The sequence below is a fragment of the Mesoplodon bidens genome (genome assembly GCF_964165515.1).
Source record: "Mesoplodon bidens genome assembly, chromosome: 15".
Taxonomy (NCBI): Eukaryota; Metazoa; Chordata; class Mammalia; order Artiodactyla; family Ziphiidae; genus Mesoplodon; species Mesoplodon bidens.
This window is the reverse complement of record NC_138171.1, coordinates 11,326,861-11,347,501: the sequence shown is the minus strand read 5'-3', so window position 1 is coordinate 11,347,501 and position 20,641 is coordinate 11,326,861. Positions and strand designations below refer to the sequence as shown.

At 56.0% G+C, this 20,641-nt stretch overlaps 1 protein-coding gene across 4 annotated transcripts in view; it reads right to left on the bottom strand.

The window, feature by feature from the left end:
• Positions 1–599: 599 nt before the first annotated feature.
• RIPOR3 (RIPOR family member 3) overlaps positions 600–20,641 on the bottom strand; it is a 74,623-nt gene continuing 54,581 nt past the window's right edge. For 2 of the 4 annotated variants that reach the window (XM_081257324.1, XM_081257325.1), the window contains exons 5-22: positions 18,322–18,345; positions 17,963–18,016; positions 17,167–17,316; positions 16,932–16,995; positions 16,563–16,606; positions 16,249–16,374; positions 16,018–16,163; positions 14,121–14,250; positions 12,028–12,600; positions 8,811–8,941; positions 7,770–7,893; positions 7,079–7,214; positions 6,296–6,457; positions 5,426–5,587; positions 4,718–4,920; positions 3,353–3,436; positions 2,152–2,242; positions 600–1,724 (exon numbers count right to left, since the gene is read on the bottom strand). In XM_081257324.1, coding sequence (XP_081113450.1) covers positions 1,621–1,724; positions 2,152–2,242; positions 3,353–3,436; positions 4,718–4,920; positions 5,426–5,587; positions 6,296–6,457; positions 7,079–7,214; positions 7,770–7,893; positions 8,811–8,941; positions 12,028–12,600; positions 14,121–14,250; positions 16,018–16,163; positions 16,249–16,374; positions 16,563–16,606; positions 16,932–16,995; positions 17,167–17,316; positions 17,963–18,016; positions 18,322–18,345 — 2,508 coding nt within the window. In that variant the 3' untranslated portion in view covers positions 600–1,620. Of the gene's footprint in view, positions 1,725–2,151; positions 2,243–3,352; positions 3,437–4,717; positions 4,921–5,425; positions 5,588–6,295; positions 6,458–7,078; positions 7,215–7,769; positions 7,894–8,810; positions 8,942–12,027; positions 12,601–14,120; positions 14,296–16,017; positions 16,164–16,248; positions 16,375–16,562; positions 16,607–16,931; positions 16,996–17,166; positions 17,317–17,962; positions 18,017–18,321; positions 18,346–20,641 lie in introns of all 4 variants that reach the window. The other 2 variants (XM_081257323.1, XM_081257326.1) reach the window with 2 other exon arrangements.

Sequence of the window (20,641 nt, the reverse complement as noted above, 5' to 3'; positions counted from 1 at the left end):
CCCTAAAGTGACTGACTTCTTGTTCTGAAATAATTTCAGACTTGCACAATGTTGCAGAAATACTACAAAGGATTCCCTTATATCCTTCAAGGTTTTACGACTGTTTCAAAGCTGGCTGGTGAGTAAACTGTTTATGCTGTGGCCTCTCAGCAAGATCCATGGAACCCAGAAACAAAGTCTGTGGTCATGTGACCACACAACACCCAGCGAGGACAGTGGGGACCTGGGTGGTAGTGTCACACCCACTGTCATCACCTCAATCGTTTTCAGATACAAAAAAAAAAAAAGACATCTAAGCTTTCGTGACAAGGAGGAACGGCAATGTGGAAACAAATAACTAAATTTGTAACTGAGCAGAAGTCAGATAGGGCCCAAGGCCAGAGAAGGGCCATGCCGCCTGGTGTAAGGAGAGGGGACTCTGGGAGCCTCAGAGAGCACGTGGAGAGTCCAAGGGGCGGCCCTGCCCTGAGGCCGCCCTCCTCCACCCCTGCGTCTATGTCACGTTGGAAAGAGAGCACTGAGGGACAGCAGGGGTGGCGTCTTCCCTCAGGATATTCCAGAAAACAACCACTACCCTCCACTTTTTTCGGGTAGAGTGGAACACCAATAAAAAGGTATTTTAATTGAAATTTCAGGAAACAACATATGGGCAAGGCAAATAAATACTGAGTTAAACCAAAAAGCACAGACTATATACAGGAAACGTAAATGAGCATGTTTAAGTTACAGAGCTTTCCAATGCCACTGTTGATACCACATCCAGACCCCAGGGTACCTCTACATTCTTAACCCAGAAACAGCCCAGGACACACTTGGGTTTTTTAATAGACTTAAATAGGAAATTAATTTTCCTTCTTTAAACATGATGTTCAGTAAAATCTTTCTTCAAACTAGCTTACGGCTTCTGAAGCAATTTATTTAATAAGCCCTAAGTTGACTTGCTTCAGAAAATGGATTCCATTCTGATGAGTGAGGTCAAAGCAAATGGCACTCAAGACACCTCGGCTGACGGCATGTTCTTGTTTCCTTTGTGCTGTTGAACCACAGTGAAAATAAGGCCCACGGTCAGCAGGCCGCCAGCGGCTCCCCTGTGGCGCTTGGGCTGCAGCTCGGGCTGAGGGGGCGAACCGTGGAAACCCCGGCTCTGCCCTCCCCACAGTGACAGCTGCTGCTGTGGGGACGACCCGAGTCCTGTCCTCAGCAGGGACGCTCGGCCTGCTCGCCTCCTCGGTCCCAGTCTTCAGTGAACCAGAAGTGCTGAGCCAGCTGACCTGCTGATTCCAGGCCTCCGCCTGCCTGGCCTCGGCCCCTTCGTGGCGTGGCTGGCTGGCACTGACCCGGCTCTGGCCCCGGGGAAGGTCAGGCAGATGCTCAAAGCCAAAGGCTGACTGACTGAAGTGCAGCCCTCTAAGTGCTGTGCAGCCCCTTGTTCTGCTCCCATACAGAAGTCCCACTTGTGCCCTGGGGCTTCGTAACTGGCCCAGAGTCCGGGAGCAGCTCCGGCCAGTTCACTCTCTTGGGAGAGCGCACCGTGTACCTCCACCCGAAGCCCTCCCTGTGTCGAGGCCGGGCAGCAGCAAAAACAAAGGTGCCGGATTTGGGCTCACTAGCTGAGGCTTTTTAAAATATTGTGATTTCAACATCTGCCTCCTGGCCAAAGGCTTCGTCTCTTTGTTCTGAGCAAAGTTTGTCCATCTTCTCAAAAGCTAGGCGTCCTTTTTCACCTGAAATATTAAGGTCATCTGTCACTGGGTTGTCTCCCCACCTTGCTCTTTTCTACACTGGTGAGCCAAGGTGGCCTTAGTACTTCCAGACGCCTAGGCCTCCGGTGCTGCCGTAAAGGGCAGGGGGTGGGGAGCCTTTGGGACTGGCTCACGTGGACCCCAGGGGCTTGTCCCTTTGTCCAAGACAGAGCCCGCTGAACCTTAATCCTGCTTTGCATCTGGCTTTCATTCCCAAGGGTCGTAAACGGCCACCTCAGCCATAAAGGAAACCTGCCTTGGCCAAATGCAGTCAAAGAGGTGGCTAACGGTGCCCGTCCCGTGTGCTATTTTGCGTCATCTGAGAGCTGGCTGTGGCCTCTCTGGCACAACCTTTCTATGGGCCCCAGCAACCCCACTGCACTTTGAAACGCTGGATGCTGTACTTTACCAAATGACAGCGTGGTTTCCCGGGCTGCCGCTCGCACGGCCTCCAGGTCAGACTGGCACAGGCGGGCAATCTGATCAATGCTTTCGATGCCCTGTTTGAGGTTGGGGGAAAGGGGGACCATTAGGGGGCATTTTAAGGAACAGGCACCCACTTTTATAAACCCTGCAGGACCAGCCCTAGCACGGTCTCTGCGGCTTCAGCCCCTCTCTTCTCTAAAGGCTTCCAGGTTTCTCCTGTGGCCTCAGGTTCATCAAAGTGCCACTGGCAGCATCTCGTGTTTTCAATCCTGACACCTTCGGAAAGGCCCGTGTTGGAAATGAGAAGACCTGCTTTCCCCTGGGCCCTTCTACCCCGTCTGCTTCTCCCCACCCTGCCCTCCAGGTCAGACCAGGAGAGGAGGTCTGACCTGGTTCAGGCACAGCTGACCACCTGATCACCTCCAGGGCCAAGGACCAGAGTGCACTTTAGCTCCCCCTAGTGGGCACCCTAACACTCACTGGTTATTTGATTATAAGCAGATGGTCCTTGTAGAGTTTCCTGCCGGTTCATTCCAGAATGAATTTAGTCTGTATTAGACCATTTTTCATCTAGCAGAATGGCAGTGATTTTTTTTTTAAATAAGGGTTACAAATGAAGATGAGATTGAGGTAAAACGGGCATCCCCTCCTGTCTGCTTTCGGGAGTGTAAATGGGTGTGTTGTATCACGAGTTTCAAAAACATTTATCAATGCATTCTCTGGCCCTGGGATAACACTAAGTCTAGCCTAAGGAAGTAATTCAGAATTCCATATAAATTTTAAAAGCTTTATGCACAGAGATGCTCAAGAAGTAGAATGGATAATTTTTGCGTTTCTGTATTTTTACACTTTTTTTTCCTACAATGAGCTTATTGTGATTTTAGAACATTTTTCATTGAGGATATTAAACCATATAATCCAAGAGCTCAAAAGTGAGTCTCTGGGGCCACCTGCTTGTTCACACCGAGCCACAGCAAACAGGCACTGTTTCCGAGGGACCTCTGCCACCAGAGCTTCTGCTGCTGGAGCTGGTGGCTGTTCCTCTACAACCAGCTCTTTACGGTGCTTCTGCACTGGCAGTGATTTTCTTCTGGTCCCAGTGGAATCATTTCGAAATGAACTAACTTCAGCATTAACCACAAGCAAGCTTCTCTCTATCCCCACCAAGGACGGGTTAAACTCACCCTGAGATGTTTCAGCGCCAGGCACGCAGCTTCCTGGAGTTTTGCATCGTTCTCGGTCAGGGCGTTAGTGTAGAAGAGCAAAGCCTAGGAAATAAGGTTGCTGTGAACGGGGGGCTGGTGAGAGCAAAGTCCACGGTGCCCACGGCTCATCCTCCGAATGCTGACAGCACGTGTGCACAGTGTCGAGTTGTAGGCTACAGCATTCAGTTGATCTAAAAACGCTGGTCCCTGGGCTGAGGGTCACGACGTAAGAAAACTCTTTTCCTCTAGTACTGTTTACAAAATGTGTTCCGAAACTGCCATCTAGATAAAATGCTGAATCAGAGGGCTTCCCTAGTGGCGCAGTGGTTGAGAGTCCGCCTGCCAATGCAGGGGACACGGGTTCGTGCCCCGGTCCGGGAGGATCCCGCGTGCCGCAGAGCGGCTGGGCCCGTGAGCCATGGCCGCTGAGCCTGTGCGTCCGGAGCCTGTGCTCCGCAACGGGAGAGGCCACAACAGTGAGAGGCCCGCGTACCGCAAAAAAAAAAAAAAAAAAAGAAAAAAAAATGCTGAATCAGAGAAATCCGCTGTCCAGCGGGGACAGCAGAAGAAGTGAACACACAGGGGGAGCCTCGGTGAGGCTGCTGCCTTGGCCAGCAGGAAAAGCATCTCTTCCCTTCCTCACTCTTCTCCAGTCACAGCTCTGACCCCGCCCCATCAGTCACATGACCATGGCCAAGTGGGTTCAGCTGGAAAAGAAAGCTGGCAATTGCTTTGCGAAATTGTTTTAAGGGCTATTAAGCACGGGAGAGGGGCCAGTGGGGATGTGCCTGGCACTTGGGTGAGCCTGAGACCGAGGCCCCAGTATTGCCCTTCTCCCACCACGGGGTCTGGTACCCGAAATCTATTAGAGTCACAGGTGTTCAGGAACCTAAAAGGCAGAGGGGTCCAATCCCTTGGTTTTCAAGTGAACCGAGCACAACGAACCAGCCAGCCACACACATTAGTTGAAAGTAAATGAGGATGACTGTCAGAATTCTAAGAAAGAGACATTCTACGTGCAGGTGACATCTCAGAGACCAAGTAGATAAGGTGCTTTAGAAACACTGAGCTGAATGAGGTGGTGAGCACGTGGCATGCTGCTAACCATCGATCGCCTGGCAACGCCAGCTCCCTCCCCAGGGCTGGCTGGCTGGCTGCTGCCAGTGCTGAGGGCATGCAGAAGGCTGTGTTCATGTCTGGAGCATCTCTAAGTCAACATACCGGCCACAGATGCAGCCCCCAGTCACTCACTGCTCCCTATTTTTCCGAGAGGAAGCTTACCTCCCTCCACCTCCCCCCAGCTCACACACCTGCAGCCAGAGGCTGCCACCTCCCACACCGTACCTTTTCCCGAAAGCTCTTGTTCCTGGCTGCACTGGCCAAGCGAGCACTGGCCGCCCTGCACACCCGTGGGGTCCCGTCCAGCTGGAGCAGCGCCCAGGCCCTCAACGTCTGGGGCAGGGGCTGGAGCTGGCCCAGCCGCTTCCCCTGCAGCTTCCTGACTGTCTTGGCCTGGCCCACGCACTGCAGCTCCTCGAAGAGTGTTACTACAAGAGACAGAAAAAGGCGGCCCGGGGTCCCCTCTGATTGCGCCGGGCTGGACAGCTGTGGCTCGTGCATTAGCCAGGGAGAAGCAAATCCCAGGACAAGCCCGTGTGGTCACCAAGGCCCAGTCTGGATTGGTCTCAAAGGGGGCCTCCTGGAATCTCCAGGAAGGCTTTCTAGCAAGGGATCAAATACACCCTGAAAATGAATAAAACCCAGGTCCATACTTCAGGGACTCCGGCCAGCCCAGCAATAGCCCTCCTGTCCAGTTCTGACCTCTGCTCTGTGCTTTGTAAAGCCTCCTGCCCTGGGAGCTCATTTCTACGTGGGCTGAATGTAGAATCTAATTAAATCTGGTTCTCGAAAGAACAGCTGGAGGAGAAAGGCACAGTGATTCTGAAACACTGGCTTCCCAGAACCAAGCCGAGACAGAGGTCTCCACGATGGACACTCCTTTGTCGTCAGTGTGTTGCTTTGAGGCTACGTGCCCCCCGCCCCAGCCCCTACCTTCCTTGGTGAGCTGAGCGAAGTGCTTCTCCAGGTCGGAGACACTCTGCCTCCGCAGGTAGCTGTGAAACTGGAACCAGGTGATGGTCTGTTCTTCAGGGAGCCCGGCTCCAGGCAGCAGCCCGCCGCAGCTGACCACCTGCTCCAGGAGCCTGCGGCACACTGGCGACACACAGACAAGGCGTGAGGGGAGACCGAGACCCCGCCCCCTTGGCGCCGCTCAGCCGGCCACAGCCGGGTCACTTTAAAGGCTCTCTGATGGCGTGTGGGTGGGTATCCCTCCCTGCTCCTGCGCGGGGCGTGCTCCAGCTGAGGCCCACAGGCCCGAGTTGGGAGTCTTGCGGTGCATCCATGTGCCCTGGGCCCCACCCGCCCCTCAATCTGAATCACAGAGCCGGGGCCTGGGAATATGCAGGTGGTTAGAACTGCTTAAGGCCCAGAGCCACTGCCTGGAGTATGACTGTCACCCTTCAGTTGTCAACAGAGAAAAGTGCTGCAGCTCTGCATTCTGGAAAAGAGTCCAGCCAAGATTCAAGACACCGCTATGGGGCAGGTAAAGTCCTGCCTACCTTCCCATAAAGGTTCCTTCTCAACCGCTCTAAGGTTCTGGTGGAAGCCATGGAATCAGTCCCCAGAAAGGTGCACGAGCCCCCTAACGTTTGCAGCTTCCCGGCTTCACAGACTCCTCCCTCCTCTCCCCAGGAAAAGGAGATGCCTTGTTGTCAAGCTCAGAAAGGCCTCCACTTCATGCCGAGAAGGCGTTCGCAGAGGTGGAGACGGGGCTACAAGGAGGCCTGCCGAGGCAATGCTGAAGGCCCCAGAGGAGCCACAAAGCATTTCCGAGGCGGGTGGGGACAGGCAGGGGGCTACCTATTTCCAGTTGTCCCGGGTATTTCCCTCTGACTCTGTGCAGGAACGTCTTCTTGAGCTGGTCCAGCAGCACCGTGCCAGGGCAGGACAGGACCGCGCCGGGCTCCGTGCAGCCCCTCCACAGCTTCAGGCACCCCTTCCTCCGCGTGGCCTGCGGGATGACTGAAAGCCCAGGCTCAGAAGCCTGACTGGCGGTGGGGAACAGCAGGCAGTGAGGAAGCCCAGAGATGTCCTTCCACTAGGCCCTGAGAGGCCGGGGAGGCGAGGGATGGCCTGGCCTAACGCAGAGTCCCTTTCCCACGTCCCAGTGTGACCCGCAGAGACAAGCAGCTTCGGCTGTGAGCACCGCATCTGGGTCACCCCCTGCAGCCCTCACAACCCTGGGGCTGTCACCAGCCTCTCCTTATGGACAAGGGAAGTCCCACGGAGGGGAAAGAGGCAGAAGTGGAGTCACAGCTACTGTCTGACCGCACACTGTGTGCCTCGAATGTGTCCTGGGGCTCCTTCACTGGCACCTACCCAGCGGCCTCCCCTATACAGATGGGGAAGCTGAGGCTCAGAGAAGTGAGTTGTTCGCCCAGAGTCACACAGCTGACCGAGGCTAGCGGGCCTCCCTTCCCACCCCACAGTGTGTGTCTGATCCCAGCCACCGCCCCCACTCATGTCCCCTGGGCTCCATGTAACGCTGGGTGTTGGGAAGGGAGAGGAGGCGCCCTGGGCTCTCATCCTCACCACTTCCTGCCACGCGCACGGGCAGCCCATGGAGGGAGGGCAGGTACTTACTCTCTTCAATGGATGTCGCCTTGCTGACCTTCTCAAAATCAAGCACAGAAAGCGTCTCCAGAATCTGTTTTTGCTGTGCAGCTTCTTCCAGAAGGCATTCCTGGACCATCTTCGACAAATTAGGAGAGTCCAGTTTCTGGGAAGCAACACATGATGCTCCAAGTTAGCAAAGAACATGCCCTCTGAGGCCAACCACCATGACTGTGGCGCCCACCTGCCCCATGCCCATCCTTTCTTCTATCCCGATGGTAGCTCCCTGACTGTCATCTGGGGATTCCTCGTTTGCCAAAGGGGTAAAGACGGTAAGATGCAGGCTGGAGCTGCCAGGAGCCACCTTTGCCACCGGAAGGAGCCAGCCTGCCAGAAAGTGAAGCCAACCAACACAGGAAAGCAGAGTTGAGAGAGGGAAAGACTCAGTCATGATGACGTTCGAAACCCTGGATCCAGCTGGGCCTGAAGCCCACCTCTGGGCCTTTCAATTCTACGAGCCAAAAAATTTCCTTTCGGCTGAGCCAGTTTGGATTGGAGTTCTGGCATCTGCCACTGAAAGAGACACAACCACTGCCTTCGGTATAGGGCTTGGGCTGTATAAGGACCCCATGACTATTCACCAGCACCACCACCATCACCCCCGCTTTGAACCTGCCACCCCACCCTAACCCCACCCCACCCTCCCCCATTCCTCACCCACCTGCAGCAGCACTTTGCAGATTCGGAGGTGAACCGTGAGCAGCACATCCAGCTCTGGGGCACCAGCCGTGAGCTCCCTGGACGACGTTTTCAGTGATGGCGGTGGAGGTGGAGTCCTGTCCTTTCTGAGTTGAATTGAGAAGAACTGGGTGACCGTTCGGTTAACAGTTCAGCTCCCTCCAAAGGTAGAGGAAACCCTCCCTCTCTGGAGAGCTCTGATCAGGGAGGCCAGCTCCAGGTCCCAGGGAGATGGAGTTAAACTGAGGAGAAAACTAAGAGAAAACGAGAAGCAGCAAAAAGTAGCAACAACTCAAAACAGGTGCTGGGATGGCATTGGGGGCCCTCCCGCACCTTGCAGGGCGTGCAATCTGCAGCAGAAGCCTAAGGTTCCAACTAATTCCTAGCTCTGTGACTCTGGATAAGTCAGCCTCCCCTAGTCTCAGTTTACTCATCTGTAAAGTGGGGGCAGGAACCCCAAGCTCGGGGCCGTGAGGGGTGAGTGAGACACAAGCGTACCCAGCACTGTGTCTGCTCCGGGCAGGGGCTGAGCCTGAGCCCTGAGGGGGGTGGAGATGCCACACCCTCCCCATGGGATCGTGAGAAGAGAGGAGAAATGTGGCCTGTTCACACGCTTCTGTGCTGCTGAGCTTTGGGTGCAGGAGAAGCGCTCAGACCAGTGCGAGTGGGCAGGTGGGAGCTGCTTCACCGAGAACGCAGTTGGTGTCGCAGGTGAGGGCGGGCGGTTGTGCAGAAGGAACAGGGAGCGGGGTCGCTTGGGCGATTGCTCCGCAGAGGTCAGAGGTCCTACTGAGTGCGCTATTGTTATTTTTTAAGATTAAAAAAAAAAAAAAAGCCCATCGCTCGGAGCAGAAGGCTAAGGGCCAGGCTGAGGTATCCTCGTTCACTCAGTGGCCACCGAGGACCTGCTCTGTGCGGGGCGAGGCCGGGGCCACAATAAAGAAAACAGACATCAGGGCAGGGCTGTGGAAGACCCCGGCCCCGAGGCTGGTCACCAGGGCCGCGCTGGGACGGGCGCACTCACCGGGGACCCTGGGAGCCCCCAAACAGGGCCAGCTCGTGTGGGGCGATGTGGGCGCTGAGGAAGGAGAAGCTCTCCAGGATGTACTCCATCAGGCTCTCGGCGGACGCGTGCTCCCGGCGGGCTCCGCGGGGCTGCGGACGGACGGACGGACAGCCGGAACTCAGGGCAGCCCGGCCACCCGCCCAGCACACCCACCCTAACGGCGTCCTGGTCACTGTCCCTCAGCAGGGCTGCCATCCCCTGCGTCAGGGACGGGCAAAGGGACGCGTCCCCGAGGTCCCTCCCGAATGGCCTGTGACAAGGTCTGGCATGACAGCTGGAAGGAGGGCAGATCTGAAGAAACTCACCGGTCACAAACACCCACAGGGACAGGGCAAGTGACAGGAGAGAGCTGGAGGGCAGGGCCCGCCCCCAAGAGGGCACCTGCCGCCCGGAGTGTGAGGCCTGAGGTTGCCAGATTGTTCAGTTTTCCAAGAAAAAGTGGAAATCTAGACTTTGTGGGGAGCTGCCCAGTTTTTAAACATCGACAACTCATTCCAAATTATTTTTTAAATACGGCGTGGGTCAGGCCAAACAACTCCCAACAACCCAGGCCAGAGGCTGCTAGGCGAGCCTCTGGGTTCCAGGTGTCTCCTCTCCCGGGGAGACGTGGAAGGAGAGGAGTTTTAAGGCAGCCCCTGACCGGGGGAGGCAGGAGGAGGGGGTGTCAAGTCGTCAGAGCCTCCCAGTGGCAGGTCTGCTGCGGCGGATTCCCATCCCCAGGGGCCTCGTCTCACACAAAGTGCACCGAACGCATAGCCCAAGTAGACGCTGCCCCAAGAGCCAGAAATGGGCTCCTGAAAGTTGAGCCCAAAGAGAAAACCTTGAGCAACAAGAGAAGAATAAGACTAGTTGCAGAGATTTCCTTGCCCAATAGAAAAAATAATAATATATATATATACACACACACACACGCGCACACGCACGCACAGGCGCATGCGCACACACACAGTCAGTTCTTGTTATTCACGGTAGTTACGGTGTGTAAAGTCACCTGACCTCTGGATTTGAAACTGAACCATTGCTCCCAGGGGAGATGCAGAGGCGTGAGCCTCTGGTCAACATTTTCATCAACCCATCAATACGTAACCTTGTTTTCTGTGTGTCTGCTTAAAGACGTCTTATTTAATATAGACACTGTACCGCTGATACACTAAACCCAAGGTCAATGGCATTTTAACTCACGCCTGAACACAGCTTATCCAACACACACATTTCCTCCATAAGGCACGTCAGGAACACTGGCCAGCACCTCAGCCTGGCACTTGGGCGCTGTTTCGAACAGCGAAATCACCAGAAATAAGTACAGAAATGTGGAAACCGTAGCACTAAATATTCGGTGAAAAGGACACTTGGGTACAGTATGAGCTGAGAAAAGAAGGAAGAGCGTCATCTCCTTCAGCCTCAGCTGGGAACTTGCACATCAGGTGACTCCAATTATCTGCCCCTTTGCACGTGCCTCTGAATGACCACGAAAGCATCACGAGCACGTTTTAGCAAGTAGATGAATTCGCAAAAACAGAATCTGTAAATAGTGAGAATTAACTGCGTGTATATAAATATCTATACACACGTATAAAATTAAATCCTCGGGCCTCCCTGGTGGCGCAGTGGTTGAGAATCTGCCTGCCAATGCAGGGGACACGGGTTCGAGCCCTGGTCTGGGAGGATCCCACATCCCGCGCAGCAGCTGGGCCCGTGAGCCGCAACTACTGAGCCTGCATGTCTGGAGCCTGTGCTCCGCAACAAGAGAGGCCGCGACAGTGAGAGGCCCGTGCACCGCGATGAAGAGTGGCCCCCGCTTGCCGCAACTAGAGAAAGCCCTCGCACAGAAACGAAGACTCAACACAGCCAAAAATAAATAAATAAATTTAAAATTTAAAGATAAATTAAATCCTCATTAAATCCTCACATACACACATGTATATAAATACGTGTATTTATACACCTATACCTATGTGTATAATTTCTCTTGAAAAAGTCAAACTAAACACCATAGCCTATAATCATCTGTATTGTTCTAACTTGGTTTGCCCAAAAAAAAAAAAAAAAAAAAAAAAGTTCCTCAAAGATGTTCAAAATTATTGTCCTATTGCAGTATTACTTTAGGTTGTTTATGCAAAGTGTATTTTTCAAAATACAAGTATGTGACAGAAGCTGCGTGCGTGCCGACCCGAATGGCTCTACATACTAACGCCGCTAAGAAATACAAAAAGGGTGACGTTACTTCTTACATTTTTTTCTTGAAAATTTTCTGGCAGGTCCTTTTTAAAGACCACAGCAGTGGTAAACAGCGAACGTGTTTTTAAAGTTACTAGATATAAAGTGAAAAATTAAACTTTCACCTGTGCTGAACTGTAATGTTGGGGGTGGGGTCAGAGCTGGAATAACCGAAACGAATTTTGAAGAGAGCTGTTAAACTATTTCAGTGCCAGTGAACTGAACACATAGGACAGTGGTTCCATAAAGTAATTGATGTATGGGGACTTCCTGGAGGTCCGGTTAGGACTCCGTGCTTCCATTGCAGGGGTCACGGGTTCGATCCCTGGTTGGGGAACTAAGATCCCACGAGCCTTGGGGCACGGCCAAAAAGAAAATTGATGTCTAAGTAGGGGCTGTATGTATATATGCTGTATATATGTGCCGTATGTATATATATATATAAGTATACATTTTAGCTTACGTACATCTGTATATGTAAACCAAAAAAACAGAATCATCTGCCCAGGCCAGCACCTCTGAGAGCCCCCCAAGGACAGCCCCTGGCGTGGGCCCTGTGGAGAAGTCTTGGTGGGGGGTGTGTGGCTGTGAGGGGCCTCCCACAGTGCCAGCTCTGACCCTGAGAATGCCCCAAATTGGGGATCTTAAAGCTGAGCCGCAGCCCCACCCACCCAGGTCAGAAGATGTGAGATGGGGCTGGGATCTGGCCTGACGTGGAACAAGTTATCCACTATGAGCCCCGACTTCCTCTTATAATCCTCCTCCCAGCTCGTTGAGCGCCATTGTTACACCCATTGGACTGATGAACAGACTGAGGCCCAGAGAGGAGACATCGCCCACCTGGGTTACACGGGGGTGAGGCCAGGATGCTGGTCCAGGCTCCCTGCCCCAGAATCTCACTCCCAGTTGTCACACCATCAGCAAAGCAGGGCTTCCGCCCAGCAAAGAGTAAACGTACCTTCAGCCGGTCCCTGAAGCTGAGGACCTGGTACTCCAGCTCCCGGAGCTGGGGCGGGGCAGGGTCCATGGACCTCAGTAAATCCAGGACATCCTGCAGGGGCCTCTCGAGGGGCACCCCGGGCCCATCCACTCCATCCTCAGTTTCTGCTTCATCGTGGCCTTCCTGGCCTCCGGGGATCACGTGGTTGCGGAAGGGGGAGCCCCGTGGCAGGTCGAGGCCATCTACTCCCAAATTTCTCCACCCAGGCTGCTCCACAAACGAGCCTTCCGCCAGGTGGAACACCTCTGGCAGGAGGCCCAGGGGTGGGGGGTCCTCCTGGACCCCCTCTTCAATGGAGGTGTTGGGGCCAATGGCCAAGGGCAGGAAGCCCACGTCCGAGGTGGATGCCGTTGTGCTGGTCTCAGTGTCTCGGGGGTCCTCGGAGCTAAAGGAGTCCATCTCAGGCAGCTCCTGACTCCGGCTCCGCAGGCCAGGCCCCCGAAGGTCACCGTCGGACAGGCAGCTGAGGATGGTGGTGGCCCTCGGCCTGTCCAGCAGCAAGGCTTGCTGTGCTGGCTGCTGCAGGACAGACTGGAGAGGGGGAGGCAGGAGCAGCCTCACCAGCCGCCCCAGGGATCACAGCGAGGCCCCCAGAGGGCTTCCCCCACAGCCCCTTGCTCTGCATACCCACATTCTCAGGATGACTGAGGTCCACCAAGGTGACGGGCAGCCCGGAAGTGCTGATAAGAGCCTGGCACCTCTCTGCCCTTACCCCTCATCACCCCTTTCCAGCCCCCGTCTCTGAGGCAGACCTCATTTAACCGTCACCACACCTCCCTGAGGGTGGGCACTGGCTCATCCTCAGGCCACACAGGCGAGGATCAAAGTGAGAGTTTTAATCCAGGCGAGCTGACATAACCCAAACCCCTCCCCCTCACCAACCAGCCCAATAATAATGGTTGATGTTCCAACAGCACCATCTGTTTTTGCCAGGCAGTTTTGTGAGCACTCCTCATTAACTAAGTCACTTAACCCTTACAAAGCCCCATCAGGGCGGTGCTGTTGTTCTCATTTCTCTGATACGGAAATTGAAGGCCAGAGAGGTTGAATGACTTGCCCAAGGTCACACAGCAGATGAAAGGCACAGACAGAATTTGGACCCCAGGCCATCTGGCTCCAGAGCCCATGCTCTTAACCATAGATGACTTTTTAACCAAAGAACACTGGGACCACCCTGGCCAGACAATCACGTTTCCTCTAAATGCACAAGTTGCCCAGCTCATGTAAAGCTGCCTTCCCCACCTAAGGTCCAGAGGCGGGAGACAGGTTCATCCAGCTCAGCATCACCCTCCCTCTGGGCTTGAGAGAATGTCCTTGTTTTTGTCTCTGTCCCTGGACCCTCACTGGGGCACCTGCTTTGGGAAGATACTTGAACACATGCAGGATGACGTGTGTGCCAGGTTATTTACAGCCCCATCGTTGGTAACAGCAAATAACTGAACCTCAATATCTTGTTAAATAAAGTGCGATTTTTAGCCAAATGTGGAATGCTGCATGGTGCAAACGAAGAATGAGGAGCGCTCTGGGAATGACAGTGTCCAGTACATCACTAGGTTAAGGGCTGCTGTGGGAGAAAGGCTGGGGAAGATGCATCTGCTCCCAGACGGCACGGAGTATCTCTGGAGGAATGTGGAGGAAGGTGACAAGAGTAGTCGGTGCTAAAGAGGGGACCCAGGTCCCTGGAGGCCACAGGAAAGAGATATTTTACTGTACAGGATGTCAAGGTATTACCTACTGGAAACCCATACTAAAGGGTAAAACAGACTGGAGGCCAAGGTCATGGCTGGGGTGGTAGAACCATCCAGAGAACCCCATCCCAGGCATCCAGAAGAACCAGCCAAGCCCAGAACCAAGTCCAGAGGCCCCAGAATGGAGGGGTAGGCTGCGAGAAAGAAAAAGTACAGAAAAACACCCAGGATAACCCCCAAACAAGGGAGGCCAAGCCCAAAGCTTGCTGCTCAGCCCAGCCCCACGTGCTGGCCCCTGGGGAGTACCCCCCACCCCCGATCCCAGCTCGACCATGGCATCCCTGTCCGGTGAGGCTCACTCACCAGGTAGTATCTCTCCCGGAAGCTGGGGGTGCTCGGGGGTGTCCAGTTGTACAAGAAGCCCTTCCTGCTGCCCACGGAGAACTTGCCCGTGGGGCTGGGCGACACCAGGAAGCTCTCGGTATCAAACGGGCTGGAGGAGAGCAGAGGCCAGGGTGTCATCGATGGCTGGAGGACACTGGAGCACAGACAGGACCCAGGAGATGGAGGCTCGGGGAGGGGCAGGCACAGCCGAGGGACTCCAAATCCACGTTCTCAACCCTTCTAGCAACGTCTCTCAGAGGCCCGCTGCCCTGAGCGCCCTTAGCCAGATGGCCACTCGGCCACCACACAGGTGAATGACAGCCCCCTTTAGAGCCCTTTCGAGAAGCTCAGCAGACCAGAGGTGGACACTCAGCTCTGCCGTCTCCTGGGTTAGCCACGTCACTGCCCCCCTCAGATTCCTCATCGGGCAGGGGTCGCCAGTCACGGTCACAGGGAAGGCTGCAGATGCACGGTGAGGAAGGGATGCGTCAGCCCGGCCCTCGCCTGCCCTTGGAGCAGGCAGGCATGGGTCAGCCCTCCCTGCCTCCTGCCTCCCTGCACACAGGCCTAGCTCGCAACATCTGGGGCCCAGCCCGGCCACGAGGGCCTGAGGCTCAGAGGCACTGCCTGGACACCTTTCCTGCCTGCCCAGGGCAGCTGCGGGCCAGCGGGACACCTGGGTCCTTGGACTTGCCCGGCTTGGGGCTGCATGGCACTGGGCCACCCCCTGCCCCGTACACTTGAGAGGCGCGCTCAGCCCCGCTAAACAGATGAAGACACTGAAGCTGGGGTGTCACTTGTCCAAATTCACCCAGCTCACCGGGGAGAGAGCAGTGGCTCCAGTGACCCCAGCGCGGACCCCACCCCAGGGAGGAAGGAGAGACTGGCCCCAACTGGTCCCAAGAAGCACCAGGGTAGAGGAAGTGCGTCTCAGCCCCTTTGCTCCTGCAGCACCTGCCCTGGGGAATGAGGAGAAGGGAATTTCCTTGAAACCCAAGGTTTCATTTGGGAGAAAGAGCTCTGCTACCAAAAACAAAACCTGTGGAAACCACCAGCGATCACTGAAATGGCATGCACGGTGGAGAGCCCCACCTGGGCAGGAGTCGTTCTCACGCGTGTCCCCCATCCATGGGGCTGTGGGCTGTGGCCCAGGGAGGACTCAAGGTGACCGCTCAGCGTTATGCCTGATGGGTGGCAGGGGTCAGCAGGGAATGAGGTGGGCACAGCAAAGCCAGTCCTCCTGGGCAGAGGCAGGCTTCTTCCGGGAGCCCAGCCCAGGGGGCTGCTGGAAAGGGTCCTGGCCAGCCCAGGTCTTTATTTTATTTAATTTATTTTTTTTAATATTTATTTATTTGGCTGCATTGGGTCGCAGTTGCGGCATGCAGGCTCTTAGCTGCAGCATGCGGACTCTGAGCTGCGGCATAAGGGCTCTTAGTTGCGGCATGCGGGCTCTTAGTTGTGGCATGCGGGCTCTTAGCTGCAGCATGTGGGATCTTTTTCCCTGACCAGGGGTCCAACCGGGGCCCCCTGTATTGGGAGCATGGAGTCTTAACCAATGGACCACCAGGGAAGTCCCCAGCCAGGTCTTTAACAGCCACTGGGTCAAAAGTGAGAAGGGAATCAAAGCTCAGAGGGGCGGGGGCGGTGGGGTGGGCAGGGCTGCAGGGAAGGGTCTCTGGGCCCCAGCCTGTCTGCGGGGCAGGATGAGGGCAGGGCTGCCCAAGGTGGATGCTAGGGCGTGGTCAGGCCACCAGGGGGAGCCGGCGAGCCCCCTCCCCCCCCCACCCCGCCCCCTCCTCTCTGGGTGGGAGTTTGGGGCCGGCCTCCCGTCTGGGCAGTGGGCCCCGGGCAGGGGGAGGCGGCTACCCCGACTCACTTCCACAGCACCTCCAGCTGCAGCTTGATGGTGCCCAGCTCTGTGATGTCCACCACGATGACCTGCGGCCGGGTTGTGAAGAAGTCGGTGATGTCGCAGGTCACTGTGCCCACCGCCAGCGAGCTCAGGCCCCGAAGCTCTGTCACCTGGGGGGATGGGGAGTTGTGGGTGGTGTCGGAGCCAAGCCCCCCACCCCGTTGCGCCCCGACCCCGCCCCTAAGCCCCACCCACCTTGATCTCGAAGTTCTCGTGCAGGGTGGGGATGAAGGCCTTCTCCTCCTCGTCCCAGGTCTGGCTGTCGTCAGACTCGATCCGGCCCCTCAGCTTCCAGCGCTGGCGGCCCAGGCGCAGGAGCACCTGTGGGCCAGACCCACGGAGGGAGGGGTCAGCCGCCCCCCCTTGCCCCCTGCCTGGGGGCCCTCCCTGCCAACCGGGGCGGGGCGGGGACAGAAACCCAGCTGGGGCCCTGGTTGCCAGCAGCGCCCAACCCCCAAAGGCCTGGTGGGGAGCCCTGAGGACTGATCCCGCCCGGAGCGTGGCTGTACCTCATACTGGTCTCCCGGACAGAGGCGTGCGTAGCCCACCAAGCCTGGAACACAGAGACGGGCTAATCTCTTCGCCACTCTCCTGTGTCCCGGCCCCATGGGTCACAGGCCCTCACACGGGGAGCCCCCCATCACAGGGTGGGTATCAGCTTGGGGGGGGGGGGCCATCATGATGACAGTGGACAGGCCTGGGCCCTCACTTTCAACTCAGGGGATAGGACTTGCCCGAGGTCACAAGTCACAGGAGTGGAAACGAGGGCTGGGCCTGGACCCCCGGGATCCTGACCAACCCTCCGCACAAGCCCCAGGGTCCCGGAGAAGGCCTCCACACCGGCCCCTGCCCAGCCACTCTCAGCCCTGTTCGGTTACCTTTCATCCTGACGTGGAACTCGCCCAGGTGAACCTCCAGGGCCCCCTCGATGAGCCACATGTCCTGCAAAGCCCCACACAAGGTGGCTCACCGCCTGCCCCCCGGGCTCGGCCACGGGGGACGCACAGACCCTGCCAGACAGAGGCCCCCGGGCAGAGAGAGAGGCCTCCTCAGGGCCCAGGGAGCCCCAAGACCGGCCCGCCCCTCGCGGCGCGGCCCGCCACCGCCGCCCACCTCGGTGCACTCCTGCAGGCTGCGGCCCAGCTCTTGCAGGCTCTCTCGGGAGGCGCGGCTCGGCGGGCACCGGGAGAAGGCCCGCTGCATGTTGGAGGCGCCGTCGCGCAGGCGGCACTGGATGCAGTAGCCTTCGTAAAGCTCCTCCACCTGCAGGGCGCACGGGCCAGTGGGCGCGGCCCACGCCCGAGGGGCGGGGCCCGGGCCCCGGCCTGCCAGTCACTCGCCCCCGAGCTGCCGACCCCACCCCGGCGGTCCCACCCCCCCGTAGAATGTGCGCCCGCGGGGCAAGGACCACGTCTGCCTCGTCCGCTCCGCATCCCCAGCACCTGGCAGAGGCTGGCACCCAGCGGGTGCACAGTAAAAGCCAGTGAACTGGGCCGGTGGGTGCATCGCTTCCCCTCTCCCCGCCCGATTTTTCATTTGTGAAACAGGGAAGGTGGGTTTGTGATATTCTGTCCACCCACTGGGCTCCTGGGGCAGTAGAGCAAGCTCATGGGAGAGTTTGCAGAATATAAAGCTTAAGGCACTTGCTGTGCGACCCTGGGCCAATCCTTGTCCCTCTCTGGGCCTCTACAATCCCATCTGTATGATCGGGTGGTGGGACTCAACATTCCCAGCCCTCTAACCCCAACCCCCTAACCCCATCTCAGGGCTCAGCCCCTGCAGGCCCTGCTCCTCCTCGGCTCTCTCCAGCCACCTGGCGCCCAGAGAACCTCCCTCCAGCCCCCGCCCCCCAACTGCCAACCCAGCAGAGGCCCAGCAAGCCGAGAGACACCCCCGAAGCCAGGCTGACCTTGCTGATGTGAAACTCCATCTTCCGAATGTGCCTTTCCACAGAGCGTGTTTGCTTCTCCCAGAAGAAGAGAAGATGCTTCAAAAGTAGCCTGCCCACACTCCCCCCCGAGCCCCTGCCACCCTCCTCCAGGTACTGACACAGAGCTGCGCTCAACGCCAGGCCAGCCCCTCACCATCCCTAAAGAAGGCGCATCGCTGAGCCTCAGTTTCCCCACTTGTAAAGTGGGGAGGAAACCCAAGTATTCCTCCCACGGGCCGGCCAGGAGGATGGAACGCAAGCGAAGACGTTATTCTCATCCAGCCAGGCCCAGCCACGGCCCACCTTGCTTACCACGTGCAGACAGGAGTTTCCCTCACCTTGTCCAGGTCATAATAGAAAGCCTGCAGGGGAGGAGAGGAAGGAGGGAGTCAGGACTCCAGTGCTCCTCCAAGACCCATGAGGCTACATCCCAGGGGCGCCTGAGCTCAGAGGACAAAAAGCCAGCGGCCACTCCGTCCTCTGAGGCCTGCAGTCAGCAAGCTGTGGTCCAGGCCAAGCAAGAAGAATGAGTAAACACATGGGCTTTGGGTGAGGCAACTCTAGGCCTGACTCTGTTTGCCAGCTGTGCGTCCCAGGCAAGTTTCTCTACCTCTCTGAGCCTCCATTTCCTTATGTAAAGTGGGGTACCAACAGCACCTACCCCACAGGGTAGTTATGAAGGGTAAAGGATGGTATAAACTCAACAAGAGGGGAACCAGTGCACTTTGATTATTTAAGGGGTGACTTCAGCCATGACCAGAGGAATTGAGAGTGGGGAGAGGCAGCCAGCACCACCCAGGAGTTCAGGTCTAAGGAAACTGCAAATCCAGACTGGTCCATCCGGATTTGCAGGGGGCCACGGTGTAGCCAATGAAAAGAATATATTGTCGGGGTGGGGGAATCTTTGTACAAAGGGCCAGATAGTAAATATTGCAGGCTTTGCAGACCATATGGTTTCTGCTGTTGGAGCATGAAAGCAGCCACAGACAATATGTAAATGATGGGTGTGGGCTGTGTTCGGATAAACTTTATGTCCAAAACAGGCTCTGCTTTGCCCACGTGGGTTATAGGCACTATATCTGTGCCTGGACGAACTTCCACAAGGTTGACGATCCACTAAGGAGAAGGACTAAGATGTGGGAGGGTACGTAAGTTGTGATTTCATTTTTGTAAGACAACTGTTAACCAAACCACTCTATATGCACAATCTGTATATTTCCATGATTATGTGACCAGGGAGGAAAATACAGAAAGATAAAGACTAGATTGTCCTCAAGGGCTAAACACGGTGGGACAGAGAAGATTGCGGACGGGGGCCAGTCGAGCAAGAAGGAAAAGATGGATAAACCCCCTGCCAACGTCTGTTTTCCTACGTATGCATTTATGTGACATTGTACGTGTAGGATTATGAAATTAAAACTCTATGTAAGGGGACTTCCCTGGTGGTCTAGTGGTTAAGACTCCGCGCTCCCGATGCAGAGGGCCCCGGTTCAATTCCTGGTCAGGGAACTAGATCCCCGCATGCATGCCGCAACTAAGAATTTGCGTGCCTCAACTAAGAGATCCCTAGTGCTGCAACTAAGACCTGGCGCAGGCAAAATAAATAAATATTTTTTAAAAACACGCACAAAAAAAACCTCTATGCAAGAAATTAAGAAATAGGAAAGTTCCCAAGGCTTTGGAAAGAAAAGTAACTGCACAGCAACTTCTCAGAAACTGAGAACCGGACCCCAGGTGCATCGTCCCTCTGGGTGGCCCCAGTGCAGCTGTTGCCCCTTCCCTGCCTCAGTGTGCCCACCTATGAAATGGGAGTAGCTAACACATACAGACCTTTACACAAACCTTGCGTTCCTTAGAGTTACTTCTAGAACAGAGAGAGAGAGAGAGAGAGACCGGAGGATGTGAGAACAGCCACACCCACAAGAGAGGGAGGCTCGGCAAGTGCTCGGAAGGGCCGGGAACCAGGCAGCGCCTCCTTCCGCCTCTGCGCTGACCCATCTGCCCACCAAGGACAAGGCATGACTGAGCTTGCCCGGCCTTCCCTTCTCCAAGTGGGCCAGCATGCTGGGAGCCCTGCGTCTCCCACCCCGTCGATCCCCGAGGTCTTCTTTGCTGGGGCCAGGATATAGAGGTGGGGGGACACGACTTTGATAGATTCACTCCCCACCCCCTCGTGTCTGCAGTCCCTCCATCAAAACAGTGGCCCGCTCTCTGCTTTGGCCCTTGGAGGAGCAGTGCTGGAATGAGCTAGAGAAAACCATGGACATCAAGGCCTCCTGGTTTCTGCTTCCAGAAGTTCTAATTAAGGACAGGAGGGGTTTTCACAAGGCAGCAGCCGGATGGAGAAGAGGGGGCTGGGAGGGACTCCCCAAGATGCAAAAGAAAGAGCCTCCCCACTGGAGCGATGCAGGCACCCAGCAGTGGGGTCCTGGCAGTGCCAGCAGATAAAATGCAAGATACCCAGGGAACTCCCTGGTGGTCCAGTGGTTAGGACTCCACGCTTCCACGGCAGGGGGCACGGGTTCGATCCCTGGTCAGGGAACTAAGATCCCTCATGCTGCACAGTGTGGCCAAAAAAAAAAAAAAAAAAAAAATACAAGGCCCCCAGTCACATTTAAATTTCCAATAAACAATGAATACTTTTTTTTTTTTAGTATA